The sequence below is a fragment of the Haemaphysalis longicornis genome, unplaced genomic scaffold (assembly GCF_048455015.1).
Source record: "Haemaphysalis longicornis isolate Haplotype H1 unplaced genomic scaffold, Haemaphysalis longicornis Haplotype H1 scaffold_9, whole genome shotgun sequence".
NCBI lineage: Eukaryota > Metazoa > Arthropoda > Arachnida > Ixodida > Ixodidae > Haemaphysalis > Haemaphysalis longicornis.
Window position 1 is genome coordinate 79,168,974 of NW_027526460.1, and position 14,024 is coordinate 79,182,997.

The window sequence follows — 14,024 nt, forward strand, 5'->3', positions numbered from 1 at the left end:
ACGCGAAGTTACAGCAAGGAGGACCAACTTTCAGCTGTCCAGCAGATCCTGCCGGCTCTCTAACGGCAGCATCAGAGTGAAAGCATTAACACGTCATCCTCCCTCGGGGAACAGGGCGACCACCACCGCAGTGAGTAGCGACGGTGACCATCAAGTAGAGTGGCCAAAGGACCCACGAGTGGCTTCGTCGGAGCGTAGTGGCAACACTACGCCTGTTGCAGGCATTTAATAAAGTCATTTTCTCTCACTCACTCACTTACTACACGTAGGTAGCCATGCAAGGACATTGCCTATTGCACATGAGAGGCACGGAGCTGCGGTCTCAAATACCTAAGGAAACTAGAAACCTTTGGAGCACGCTACCCTTTGCTGGCTTTCACCTGTGCAATTACCCAGCAAAACGGTGCCAACAATAGAGCGCATGTCGGCTGACGACATGCCCGTACGATCAGGTATCGTTTTTTGGTAATGTTTGGCACCGGGCGTACACGTTAACATTCTTGCCATCGCCATGCTGGAGGTGTTGTGGTCAAGTGAACGGTTCGATGATTGAAGTGTGCGACACCGCACAGGAAGCCCGATGGGAGGCCGTGCCACAAACAGGGCGCCACGTCGAGAACGCGTTAATCCTCAATCTCGCTCATTTCGCGCACATGGCGCCATCGTAGTCAATTTATTACAACTTACAGGAACTCCACTAAGTCCATCAGGTAAAGCATTAAAGATGCCCTCAGTAGGCAATATCCTGATTTAGAAAGTAAACATACGCAGTCTCTTTTACCATTCACACGCAATTATTCCGTTCGTGGATACAAATTAGATATAAAATACAAATGCCATAATGAACAAAACGAAAAATATATCAACACGTAGTTCTCCTCGCAGGGTGCCAGTTCATTCTGGAAGCGTAGGCGGGGCGAGGAAGCCAGCCTTATCCGCGATGTGGACGGTCGCGATGGCCAAGCTCACGAGAATCATCTTAAGGATCAGGCCCAGCAGAAGCTGCAAAGGTGATAGAGCAATGTACTTTGATTAGAATATCAAAAAAATGAAATCAAAATTTTCTTTAGCATAAAAGGAGGGGGCAGTCACAAAAAACCCGCCCGCATCTTCCCACGGAGGGAACTCGAGTAAATGCGTCGCAGAGTGGTGGGGGTATCGCGTGAATGTTGCGTAATTGGGTATGGTTTGGGAATGCTTAATCGTTATTTCGTCTTTATTATTCTTATTTATTGAATGAAGGAGAAGCGAAGGCAAGGAGTGTAAAGTTAAAGTCTGTCTTTGTTGCTTGGTGCCGTCGTTGTATTGGACGGAGAGGATGACTGCTTTGTGGTCGCTAAAGTGCACTGTCAAGGGGTCTTTGAGGAGCGGTCGTGCGATTGCGTAACTGGTGAAGACGTTGCTTCCATCGCATCTACTCGAGTCAAGCAAAGCGTCAAGTCAAGCGAAGGCCAAGCAAATACGCCCTTGACTGAATTCCTAATGCGCGCTCCGCCGCTTATATACACACCGCCCGCGTTCGAGGGAGAGGAGTACGGGGGAGAGACGCGCATGCGCACTCTTCCGTACACAAGCGCGCGAACTTTCCACGCACCCACCACGCCGTTATCACGTGTACACGCCCTGCCGCCGTTACTGTTGAGCGCGACGCAGCGCACGGGTAGCTACGACGCATGCGCGCACAGACGCGCTCCCCCCACACCGCCGCAGCTGTTGTTGAGAGCGACGGAGCGCACGGGGTACACGCGCTCCTCCCGCACCGCCGCACCTGTTGTTGAGAGCGAGCAGGGTACGGGGGAGAGACGCGCACCTGCGCCTCGACGCGACGCGCATGCGCAGTGAGCGTGTGGACGGCGCCGACGCCGAAGCGCGACATCGTGCGACTAAGAAATGCTCCGCATTTAAAAAGCTGCACTAGACGACATCTTGACGAATCAAGTGTCCCTACATTCGACAGCAACTTGCACACACGACTATGACACGAGACTCAAACGCGACTAAACATATTCATGGCCAGACGGAACAACAACATTTGCATGCCTGCGGAGCAGAACTCTTCGCCAGTTTACTTTCCAAAGCAACAATTCAGTTCTGTTTCTCATTGTACTAAGCTTACGATTGACTGATTTTAACTCGCCGAAGCAACGCAGGCGATGAGGCGCGCCGTAGTGGATGTCTCCGGATTAATTTTGACCACCTGGGGATCTTTAACGTGCGCCGAAATCTCGTGCACAAGGGCGTTTTTGCTTTTCGCCTCCATCACTAAAGCGGCCGCCGAGGCCGGGAATCGAACCCGCGTCATCGTGCTCAGCAGCGCAATGCCTTAGCCACTGAGGCACCGCGGCGGGTTACTAAGCTTATGGAACGGGCAGAAAAGAGGATGCGTTATACTGCACCTGTACTTTCGACTAGTGAAGGAACGTAACTTATGTCCCGAATACGAATAAGGAAGGTTGTAATATGGACTTCAGTTTCCTACGTGAAGTAAAGTAAAAAGAACAAGTTACGTTATTAGCGGACATCGTCCCCGTGAGCCATTACTTCCATAAGGTTTATTGTTTCCGCTAAAACATCATTTAACACAAGCTCGGGACACACCACTGTGGCGAAATACGGCAGTTAGAATTTTTAACGCACTAAAAAGGCACGCGATCATCCAGTAGATATTTGTACTCGACAGAATGACATTCCAAATGACTAGTTATTCTCAAGGTACCACTTGCAAAAACATGCATGCACCCACTAGGACATCAACGAAAAGATGTCATCACACAAGCCGAACAGCCCGTCCACCAACCAATGATACAGGAGATGAACCTGATCGTTAGACTTTTATCGTGTGGAACAAGGGTTAGCTGCCATCAGAGGAACTCCCCTGAGAAAAAACTGCATAAATTAAGAAAATTATCGACGGATGCAAAGCATTCTTATCCCGCTTGTCTAAAGTGTGAGCGCCCTACAGCCAATTTGGGCTATAAGTAAGGGAAGGCGTTGCATTATTTTATTGTTCTTGTTTTGTTTTACTTCGCTATTGTTTTTCGAATATGCAAGGCGCAGTGGAGAGTTGGTTTTCTGAACGTTTTTTTAACGTTCACTTGCTGAACTTTTTTCATTATTCTTCTCTTTTTTTTGGCGGGGGGGGGGGACGTATAAGATGCATAATTGTGATTTCGCCACGAAATTTTTCACTCTTTTTCTTATTCAAGATTTTGTTTGACCAATTATGTTTGCTTACCCTATTATAACGCTTAGAAGTGTTACTTCCGCGAAATCCGCATTTTTGTGGAAATACAGGGTGTCACATGGTTCACCATTGTCGCCATATTTTATTCGTATTTGGAACGTCATTTGGCGGACTTAGGTTTGTTGGGGATATGCGTAAAACGCCAATTTTTGATTATGTGCGGTGGAAAATTTTAGTTTGCAATTTTTATTATCTCTTGACTTTTCAAAATCCTGTCCGACGAATTACCTCCATTTACACGATTATAACGCTTAAGGCTTTACTTCCGCCAAATTTGCATTTTATTGGAATGCAGCGTGCTACACGGACCTTGCTGGGCCGGTGCTTGGCAAAAATGCTACGCATTAAAATACGCCTCTGTAAAATAGAACTTTTGCGGAATGTATTGCTTCAAAAAGCGTATCACCACGCCCCACACGTAGCAAATACATACCAGGATCCAGAAGGGCACGCGGGCCAGCTCGTGGAGGAGAGCCAGATGCACAGAGGCCGGCATGACGACATTGCTCGAGGCCCCCATGATCACCGGGACCGCGAAGTACGCGGGGTACACTCCCTTCACCTCGGCCTGCAGAGGGGGCGAGTTCGGAAGAGTGCAGTAAGTACTAGATAGCTGAAGACGCCATTTCGTATCATCGATGTGCCCATGCAGTTTCTTCATGGATGTGCCGTTGTCTTTCCGCGGTGGGTAATAGCGCGCACGAATTAAAAAAGGTGCGTCATCCTGTTTAACCCTATCAGCCCTGCATTTTCTTCCCCTCCAAAAAGCTGCTTTTGTGTGCTTTCCTTAACATTTAGACCCCATAAGCTTAGTAACAAACATGGGCTTCTCACACGGGACAATGTCTGTCTCTCTGTCTGCCTGTCTGTCTGTCTGTCTGTCCATCCATCTATCCGTTCGTCCATCTGTCGCTCCATTCAGTTTTAAAAAATTCTAAAGGGGGACCTTTAATTATGGAAAGCATTTTCAGTATGATAAATCTAGAAATGTACTCCATATTCGTCAACATGCTTCAGCAATAATATAATAGAAGTCTTATTTGCGGATGAACGGCAATACATAACTGGTGTTTGCTGTGTTCCTTTCATTAAAAGTAGGTGCGGGCTCAACTTTTGCCAGAGCAAACTACAAAAACACGTTGAAAACAACCTTTTGACCGCTTTTCATATTCATAAACGGAACCATAATGTTTTTCAAAATTCAGATATAGAAGCATTGTATACATAGGGACATTCTCGAACATCCTCAACACCTGGTGACCGTAGCCCACTTTGGCGTTGCTAGTGGCCTGGCGAGCGTGATTTTATGGTCCCTAGAAATATGACCTCCCTATTCCCCCTCTTCGCCCTCCAGCGACCTTCGGTCCTCCCCTTCCTATACTCGGTGACAACTTAAGAACGGCACCGGAAGTTGCCGCTGTGCCTTATCACCGTAGCCGGATGTTTCTCCGCGCGGAGAAAGTAGGGCGTTGCTGGGAATATTTTGCACATGGCGTGAGCCGTTCCCGTGATTTTTTGGACTTAATATGCTTATAAATGACTCCAGTGACGACAAACAAATTGCGTGAGACAAGGCAGACGATATCACGCATTCATAGCAAACTCCTTTCAAAACGCGCTCGCACGGACGCAACGGGCCCGGCGCTTTGGCGGAGTGATATACTACATGAGGTGGTGCCGTTTTTTAGTTGTAACCGAGTATAATAAAATAATTTATCATCATCATCAACCACAAACTACGAACAAAGCTCGCGCCCATGGCTCGTGCTCTTAACCCGAGCGCTAAGTCTAAGTATTATCAAAGATGATGCGCTAGCAGTGCGAATGCACAAAACTGAATTAAAAAAACCATCAATTGGTGGATCGAGACAGGAGGGTACAGCGGGAGAGTTTGGCGGATGATACTCGAGAGGCAGTCATGTGACAGTGACGGCAGAAGACTGTGGCTTTACGACGACATTTGCAGTGACGCGAACAGATGCGCAGCCGATGCTTTGGAGATAGACTGACGCATAAGTTGAGAAACGATCAGTTTTGCCTGCAGTATGAAACGATTTCCTCTCTGGAGCACTCGTACAACCATTTCTGTAGGCTGATTTTCTTTTTAGGCATGTTTGTTTCGTCACAGTATACCCACACTGGGGAGCGCACACACATGCACACGAAAAACACACGCACAAGCTCTCACGCAAGACACGCACGTGCACAAAAACCCACACACGGTCAAAAAACAGGTTAGGAGTATGAATTCATTCAGAAGCAATTCTTGGAAGTATTCTCTGCACCAAATATGAAGCTGCGCTGTTCTCCTTATAAAAAAATGCAAAGTAATCAGGCTGACTGAATTCACGACAGGCAATACAAACACACATAATACATTAGCGTCACGGTAACAGCCATTGGACGCCGAACTTGTTCATTTACTCTTGAAATGTGCTAATTTCATTACTAGTTGGGAGAGACTGCTAACAATTCTTTTGCCACCGGCGGCAGAAGATCACCTGTGGCGAGTGAGAACGTATCCCTCCCTTCTTGAGGCGATCGTCGAATACGCATTTGCGAACGGCTTGTGCAAGCTAGTGTAACGGTCTGAACCGACTATCCTCATGACTGCTTCTCTAAATAACCCATGTGAACCTGACAGTGAACACTCCACCAATGCCAGCTCCTGTGAAAAAGGGCACGGGAACATGTCATTGGTAAGTGAACTATAGATGTTGAACACTGACCTTTTACGGGTTCTCATGACTTGCTGAAGTATTCTTTCTTCCGCTATTCCCTCCATTCCCTCCTCCAGGCCTTCCTGCCTTCTTTCCATAAATAAAGTTATTATTACAATCACTTTTCTCCCTCTGCCTCTTTTGTGCGATAACAATTAAGGGCACAAGACTCGTTTCATGTACTGGGACAAGCTGGCATCTGTGCGCGTAGTAGTGCTGAAAGGCCAGACATTTTAGCATCCTAAACGCCAGGAAGTTATCGATATAGCCTGCTCGATTCTGTGCGCACATTCGGAACTCACAACGTGCCGCAAAATGGGTGCCATGACCTCGGTGAGCGCCCGCTTGTCCATAATCTCGGCCATGACGGTCGTGAAAAGCGCCAGTAAGGCCTGAACCCCCGGTGAGCTTTGACGCTCCCAGAACGAGTCCGGCATTAGCTTGAAGAGCTTGTTCACCAGTTTGTACTCCTGCATATCAAAATGAAAACGTTGCTGTGCACTTTCACCCATCTGCGAACCAGTAACAGCTGTTGTCTGTCTGTTTACGTGAAATACAGGACGAAAGCGTCTCACAATGACAGAAGTGTTCCTATTCGTTGTCAGCGGAACCAGGGCCATAGCCAAATACTTTTAGGAGAGGGGGGGGGGGCTACGGGTTACCGGAAGGAAGGAATTTTACCGAAAGGAACACTGCCACTTTTGGGTATCCTAGTAAAATATATTGTAGGGCGTTCGACTGCTGCTCTCCTCCATCTGGTTAAGTCTCTTATCTGAAGTACACATTCTCGGCCATTAAAGTGAAGCCCCATTTGCTTCCCCGCAGGGCTTTTCTTGTGATAATAGTGCTGCTGCTGTTCCCTGGCCGAATGCGCTGCCGGCTCTTTGGCGGCTCCACCCCATCCGTTTTCCGAGAAGAAGCATCTGGGTTTCCCTCCGACCGGGTTTCTGACGAATCCATTAGATGGCCCTCTTCCCGCGAATATCAGCTGTCGTCACCGAGGATTATTTTTCAGCTGCTGCTTTGCTGTGGTGGTTGGAGCTGACATCTGAATATTGCGCTGGCTACGTATGCAGAAGGCTCGACTGCGTTCCCCCAGAGTCCAGGGCATCCAGTCCCGAAAGAGGCGTCATTATGAGCAGGAACGCTTTCGCTACGCAGTGACACGTGGTGCTGACAGTGATATTACGTTGGGTATCTCAGCTCGAAGACGTGATCCAAGGCGACTGATGGCGACAATGAAAGACGATAAGCGTCATCAGCGCAAAGACAAGCAGCGACTAGAGAAACAAGAATTAGCCCAGCTAGCACTTGTGGTGCAAGGTTGGAGGGACAGCGTTGCTGGCGGCCCCTCTCCCTTCGTCGCACACCCGACTTTTGCACGTTGCATGAATTTCAGAACGTGCCACTAAAAGTTCTCTATGACTGGCAGGCCAGGATAGTTTTCCCACAGCCTTTCAGATCTCTCGCAGGATAGACCGCGCTACGGCAACCGACTTCGCAAACTCGGCGTCTGTGCGGGCCAGTTCAGGCTTTAAAGGGACAGACAACCGATTTTTGTCGCGTATATGTTCTCTAGCTCGTATGAAAGCCAGCGTTTTAAATAGCCCGGTAACCACAAGCAATTTCCAAAAAAATTGGGGGAAATAATTTTAATTTGGCAGCAAACTTCCTGAAATCGGAAGGGTGGCGGTTCGTAGTGCCGAAGCTTGACACTACAATATGTGTCCCTGTCACGTGACCTGCAAACCTAGCAGCTACTGTAACTGCTGAAACGTTTATTTACGTATTGAAAACCTTTTAACACAAGTATCTGTACAAGGTTAAATTGTATATGTATTTCTAAACATTTTGAAATTTTTAAAAACACGCCGCCCACCATCGCTGGGGTGCTCTCAGTGTGGCTAGCTGAGCCCCCATGCCCAGAATCAACGGCAGCGTTCACTAAACAAACCCAGTGAAGCAGCTTTGATGATTTTGCCTGAGTCAGAGGCGTTTGTTCTGCCAAAATATTTGATTTCAGTTTCCAAATACGCCAACGGCGGCTTCAAAAAAAAAAAAAAAAAACGTCGCGCCCGGGGAGAATCGAACTTCCCACCTCCACAACGTGAAGCCAGATTCTACCTATCGTCTATCCCAACAGATGGCGCATTCATGCAAAATAGACCATTGCATTAAAAACACACATAAAGGAACAGGAAAGCCTTCCATTCAATTTTTTTTAGCTGGGGACAAGTTTTTAAATATCGTTTTTTTATTTCGCATACAGACAAAAGTTTGTTGCCGAGCTACTCTGTCATGGTTGCCAGCATTATTTTTGGGAGGGACACATACGGCTCGTAGATCTAAAAATTTCGATTTAAAAAGTTCTAAAGCGTTATCAGCAAAACCGTTTCTCGTCAAGGTGTTTTAAGTGATGCCCTTTCATTTGGGATAGAGAATATATACTCGACAAAAATCGGTTGTCCGTCCATTTAACGCACGTGAACTGGCAGAAAAAAGCGCACGAGATGTCAGGCCGGGAATTTTGGGCAGACTATCCTCGAAGGTCGAGCTTGACTACGCTAGGTACTCTTGACAAGGCGCACGCTCACGTGCGCTCGCTTTTTCTTTTCTTGGCATTTTTTACCAGTTCCCCACATGGTGCAAGACGCGCGCAAGCCTTAACGATGCCGTGAGCTCCGCACTGGGCGCACGTTCACGTGCGCTTGGCTGGGCTGAGTTTTCTGGTAACACATGACGGTGGAACTAAAACATTAAACAGCTTTTATATTAAAATATTGCCCGCACATTCGTCTCGACCCAGTTTCGCCACAATACTTCTGCAATGAATTCCAGTGTTTGCATTTGAAATCCATGTAACAGTTCAGAGCCCTGTCATTATTGATGATGCAAACACCATCACAAGTTTCCTTTAACGTCGATACCCACATATCCGTGTGATGTGGCTTTCTTTTCGACGCTGACGGCTGACTGGAAGCCGCCAAACGTCGTTCATCGTTCTTAGTAGGTTTCTCGCTGCTTCGAGGTTGGTCTGAACAGCGGGTTACAGTTAAAACAGCTCACCTGCAACAGGCAGGAGGCGACCTGTGTGGCTCCGAGGAAGAGCACGACACCCCACGGTAGCTGTTGCCAGATGCTGCGGACGAAGTCGAAAGTCACGCGCAGTAATGGCGTCAATATACTCGTCACCAGCACGAGCCACACCAACGCGCCGAGGAGCGCTATCCTGCATTTGCAGAACGCATATCAACAGAGAGGTTTAATTCGGACACATCGATATCTACTCAGTAAACAGGTTGCCTGGGTACACGGTCATTGGTTAGCAAGGTTATCTAAGGCTATCTAAGACATTCATGCAGCATGTAATTTGTTCCAAGCTCAGATAAATAGATTTACTAACACATATTCCTGATGTCCAGTCTGTCATGAGACCTTAAGCGATGCTAATTCCGCATAACTTGAACGAAAGTTTACTTCTTCGGTATTTTAAAAATAACCCATATTCTTAAGCGCCCTCCAACTTTTAGACCGATAGTTCTATCTCTGCGGTGTGAAAACCCATAAAATGCTTCGATCCGTAATTCTGATCCAATAGCTTAGCCAAGGTCCAACATGGCCCTGTTTTTAGAACAATAGTGCCATCCTTGCCTAATCCAAAACATGAAATGAAGTTCAATCAACTCGTGGTGGTCCTGCTTCATCCATTACAACATCACGCTGATTACTTTCCATTACTTTCACGCTGATGTCGAATTTAGGGGTTGAACCAAAGACGCCAATTCCGGCATACGCGTCCCACAGAGAGCGAGACTTTAACGAGGCGTTAATTTAACATACGCGCGAACACTGAGCCAGCCGTTTGCGGATACGTCGCCTCTTTCTTGCTGGCTCGGGGCTGTTTAGTCATTTTCTCGCTCGTATTTCTTCGCACGCTGGACGAGATTTCCGCAAATGGCAGAGCTAGGGATAAAAGCGTTTCTCACCGTGGTTCGACTCCCAGTAACAGTGAAGGCGCATAAGCAATGGCGAAGATGACAGCGTACGCGGTACAGGCATAGTAAGCCCCTCTGAAAAGAAACAAAATTTCCTGACGATAACGACACTCCCTAATGCAAAATTTCAGCGCGGTGAGAACTGCAGTCTTCTGCGACGGCGCACAGTTGCTGCGTCTCATGAAAAAATTGCGCCCACCTCCCCTCGCGGGAACCCTGGTGTGATGCGACGCTGAAGGGGGTTCCATTGTGCGCTTCCGTTGGGTCGATTACTCGAATTGCGTGAGCAATCGTCGGATAATGCGAGAGAGAGAGCAAGCGTCGCGCGGACGACCGTCGACTGAGAGACCGGCCGGAGCACGGCACTCCGCTTATATGTGCAGCGCGCCCGAAGGAGAGGAGACCGCAGAGAGAGAGGGCGCTGCACATGCGCACAGCGCGCTTGCGCCGACCGCAGCGCCGCCCACCGGCGGAGTGAGAGAGCGCGCCGCACTGCGCGCGCCACAGATGTTGGGGGAGAGGGCGCGCTATCACGGCGAGAGGTGGAGTGGCACAGCGGTGCGGACAACAACGACGGACGCACGCAGGAAGGACATGGCCGCCGACAAAAGATGCTCTCAGCGTCGCATCTAATAATCGCGTGATCAGCGAATGCACGACGGTGCGCGCTATTCTGCCGTTATCCCGCAGCGCATCGCCCGGCCCGAGCATGTTGTAAATCGTCTTTGAACCTGCCGCGCAAATAGCACGTCGTTCGGATGAGCCACGCAAAGAAGAGGACGACGAAGGACCCATGCACGTGCAGCACGCAGCGCGTACGGGGCTTCCGCGCTTTTTTAAGCTTGAAGGAACAAGACGCTTTTCATAGATGCCTGGTTTTGCGCCTCCTTTCTCGAGCACCGCTAGACGCCCAGTCGTGGCTTTGCCACAGGTCTTGCGCGGCATCGGCATGCTGCTTATCCCCTCTTACTTTCTATTCTTGCCTCCTCGGCTTCCTGCTCGCTCTATCTCATCTTCCTTTACTGTCCTCTTCGTTCGCTCGGTTACATTGGGCGACGATGGTGCCACGAAACCACAGGGGCGGGCGCTTAAGAGCTGACGCTCTAAAAGGCCGCGCAGGATCCTTGACGGCATTGTTAGATGAGGTCGCGAAAGCGTTTCTATAGACCATGTTCCGCGACCAATCTTCTGCAGTTCTCGACTACAGCCGACAACATCGACGTCAGAATCACTGCAGCTACTTTCGCTGAAAAACTAATGCCGCTGCCACGCCGCCTCAACGAAAGTGGAAGGCCAGCATGGTCTGCGGGAGAGATTACTAATGCACGCGTTTTTCTTTGTTTCATTTCTTCTAATGCAGCGCACGTTGTGGAATATGTCGTACACCATTTTCTATCTTTTTAACATTTGACAGATCAGCGACTCAGACAACTGAGCAACGATAGCGGATGAGTCAACATTAGCTAAAGGGCAGCACGCGGTGTCATAAAAGCTGCTACCACTACTGACCTTGGGGTAGTTTGTTGAGCCCTCCTTGCTTCGGCAGCGCTCATGACGCGCTCATTCAACGACGAGAGGGGCTGCGGTTCGCTGCACAACAAATCATACAGGGAACTCAGTCTGGGTTTGGGAAGCTTTGGCTGTTGGTTACAATGTACAATGTGTGCTCAGATAAAAAAAAACACAATTACAACTGCGCCAATCCCGAAACATTCGCACGCAACATACTTTCTTCCTTATCAAGAGTTGTCCAATGCACCGCATCGGGTGCGTTCTATGCCGTGGATATGTAACACTTAGCTGGAATGTAGGGTACGCACACCGGGTTCATCGTAGTCGCGAAGATTTTTGTGCTTGCCCCTCCTATTGATTCACCCTCAGCAATGGATTTAAATTACTTAACCTATAACAGCTTTATGGAGAGTGTCTAATACCCACAAATGTTAGTTTCGGCAAGCTTCATTCAAGTTAACGAGGAGGTCTAACACTTGCGTGGTTTAAGATGTGGACATGGAAGCATCGTCATAATCCTCCTCACTGTGTGTTTTTTTTTTTTTTTTTCATTTCCTCCATTACTATGACTAAGCGCTCTGCTTGATGGACCCTGTTAGGTCTATGTTCAAGCTTAAACTTAGACAGCCCGAACGCTTAGCTGAGCGGCGGCAAAGCAACCTCATACTCGGTGTATGTCAAGTATTTAGTAGCGTTTTACGACGTTGGCGCTAGGTGCAGAACGTTGGACCAAACGCCAGGTCGGCGCATACATGTTTCCCTGCGCCTCCTGCGAAAGTAACTCCTTTACTAAGGCTTCATCTCACATACGCGTAGTCCAAGAAGGTAGGCAGCAGGTGCTTCCACAGAAAAGTCGGGTGCGTTTTTAACTTGCACCGATAAAAACACTGTCAAGAAAGCGCGCATGACCCACAACCAAGCAATATCTCGACATGGAAGGTTTATTAGGAAGTCACAGTTGTCTTTAATTCCTCCGACTGGCAAACGTGAGTGCGCTGAAGTACGATGCACAGCCTGGTATTTCTAGTGACGAGTACTTCAACACCTACATGATGCTTCTGACCAACAGAGCGACCCCAGCCGCTGTAACTCCCCTTTCTGGAGCCATTCAGCCCCTCTCCCTGGCCACCTTACACATTCATATTTCGGCTTACTTCGAAATGTAAGACGACGATGATAAAACGAACTTGTTTTAACTTTGTCTCTTGTTCACGCTTTTAAAGCAAAGCTTCATTCGCGTCTTCCGTCGACTCCGAACGTGTCTGTTTGGAACGATGTGACGCGCCGAGGAATGGTACTGGAAATGAAAGTAGCATCTCTACATGAGAAGACTGGGACGACGAAACGCGATGTCTTATCAATTAGTGTGCATGACTTCCCGCGCAGCCCGCATATTGAAATGCAGTCAGGAGATGTTGAACGTTAGAGGGTCGTTCCACGAAGACCTTGCATTTTTCGCTAGAATAGTTTAATTTTCACAGCCATTGTTTCCACAATTATTAAAGATATGTATTATTTCTTGTAATACTGAATACGATCATTTTGTCCGTCCGTCCGTCTGTCTGGCCGTCCGTCTGTCTGTATGTCTGTCTGTCTGTCTGTCTGTCTGTCTGTCTGTCTGTCTGTCTGTCTGTCTGTCTGTCTGTCCGTCCGTCCGTCCGTCTGTCTGTCTGGCTGTCTGTCTGTCTGTCTGTTATTCTATTCAAATACTTTCCGCCGGGCAGGGTCAAGGAAGGGTGCATCGAGTGAACGTTTGCAATATGGTCTCACTTCTTTTTTACAAATTCCTGCTAACGCCATAACCTCATCAAACTTAGTCGCATTTTAATCCTAGAGCAATTTCCCCCTTTCGACTACACTGGCGAAACTTTAATTTAAACCTCGTAATTTTTGTTAGCGTAAAACTCACGAAAACACCCCTGGGGGTTCTAAACTAACTGGTTGACATCCTTTTATGGGCAATGCCCCTTAGGGGCTCTGGCTGTCAGCGTCTCATGTCATCGTCCTCTCCATCGTAGTTGTATCATGTAGTCACCGTACTACAACAGTGGCACACTTGCTTTCCGGCGCCTCGGACTAGAACGTAACGCGAACTAAAGGAACGCTCCGGTACACTAGTTTTCCAACGTCTCGCACTAGACCGCTTCCTGCTTCAAAGACAGGAGACTTACAGCAAAGCTGTATACCTCTGCCACCAACAGTTTCATTTCCGTGGGCGAAAACTCCAAGGAGCCAAGAATACTCTAATGCACTGCATGCTACGCCTTTCCGCAGGTCTCACGTTACGGTTTCATCTCCATGGGGAAAAACGCCATGGCGCCACGACTACACTTACACACTGCATGCTTCGACTCTCCCCAGATTTTATGTTAAGGGAGATGCACGGGATTTTTTTTCTTACGAGGCGATAACTTCGGATTTGCACTGAAGACGTGACGTTTTATTTCACAGGTGGAACTTTTCGTCATGAATGCAATGACAATTCATATGCATTCCTGAGGCTCACAGTGGTGTCATAACTAGACGGGTATAGAGAGATAGGGAGGACCGAGC

The 14,024-nt window shown here is 48.2% G+C and overlaps 1 protein-coding gene across 1 annotated transcript; it reads right to left on the bottom strand.

The window, feature by feature from the left end:
• Positions 1-749: 749 nt before the first annotated feature.
• Positions 750-11,539, bottom strand: LOC144153595 (uncharacterized). The gene is made up of 5 exons (XM_077685236.1): positions 11,469-11,539; positions 9,951-10,034; positions 9,031-9,193; positions 3,678-3,812; positions 750-1,002 (listed from the first exon to the last, which is right to left on the bottom strand). Exons 1-5 carry the CDS (start codon positions 11,510-11,512, stop codon positions 895-897), a joined length of 534 nt encoding a protein of 177 aa, XP_077541362.1. The 5' UTR covers positions 11,513-11,539; the 3' UTR covers positions 750-894.
• Between the last annotated feature and the right edge of the window lie 2,485 nt (positions 11,540-14,024).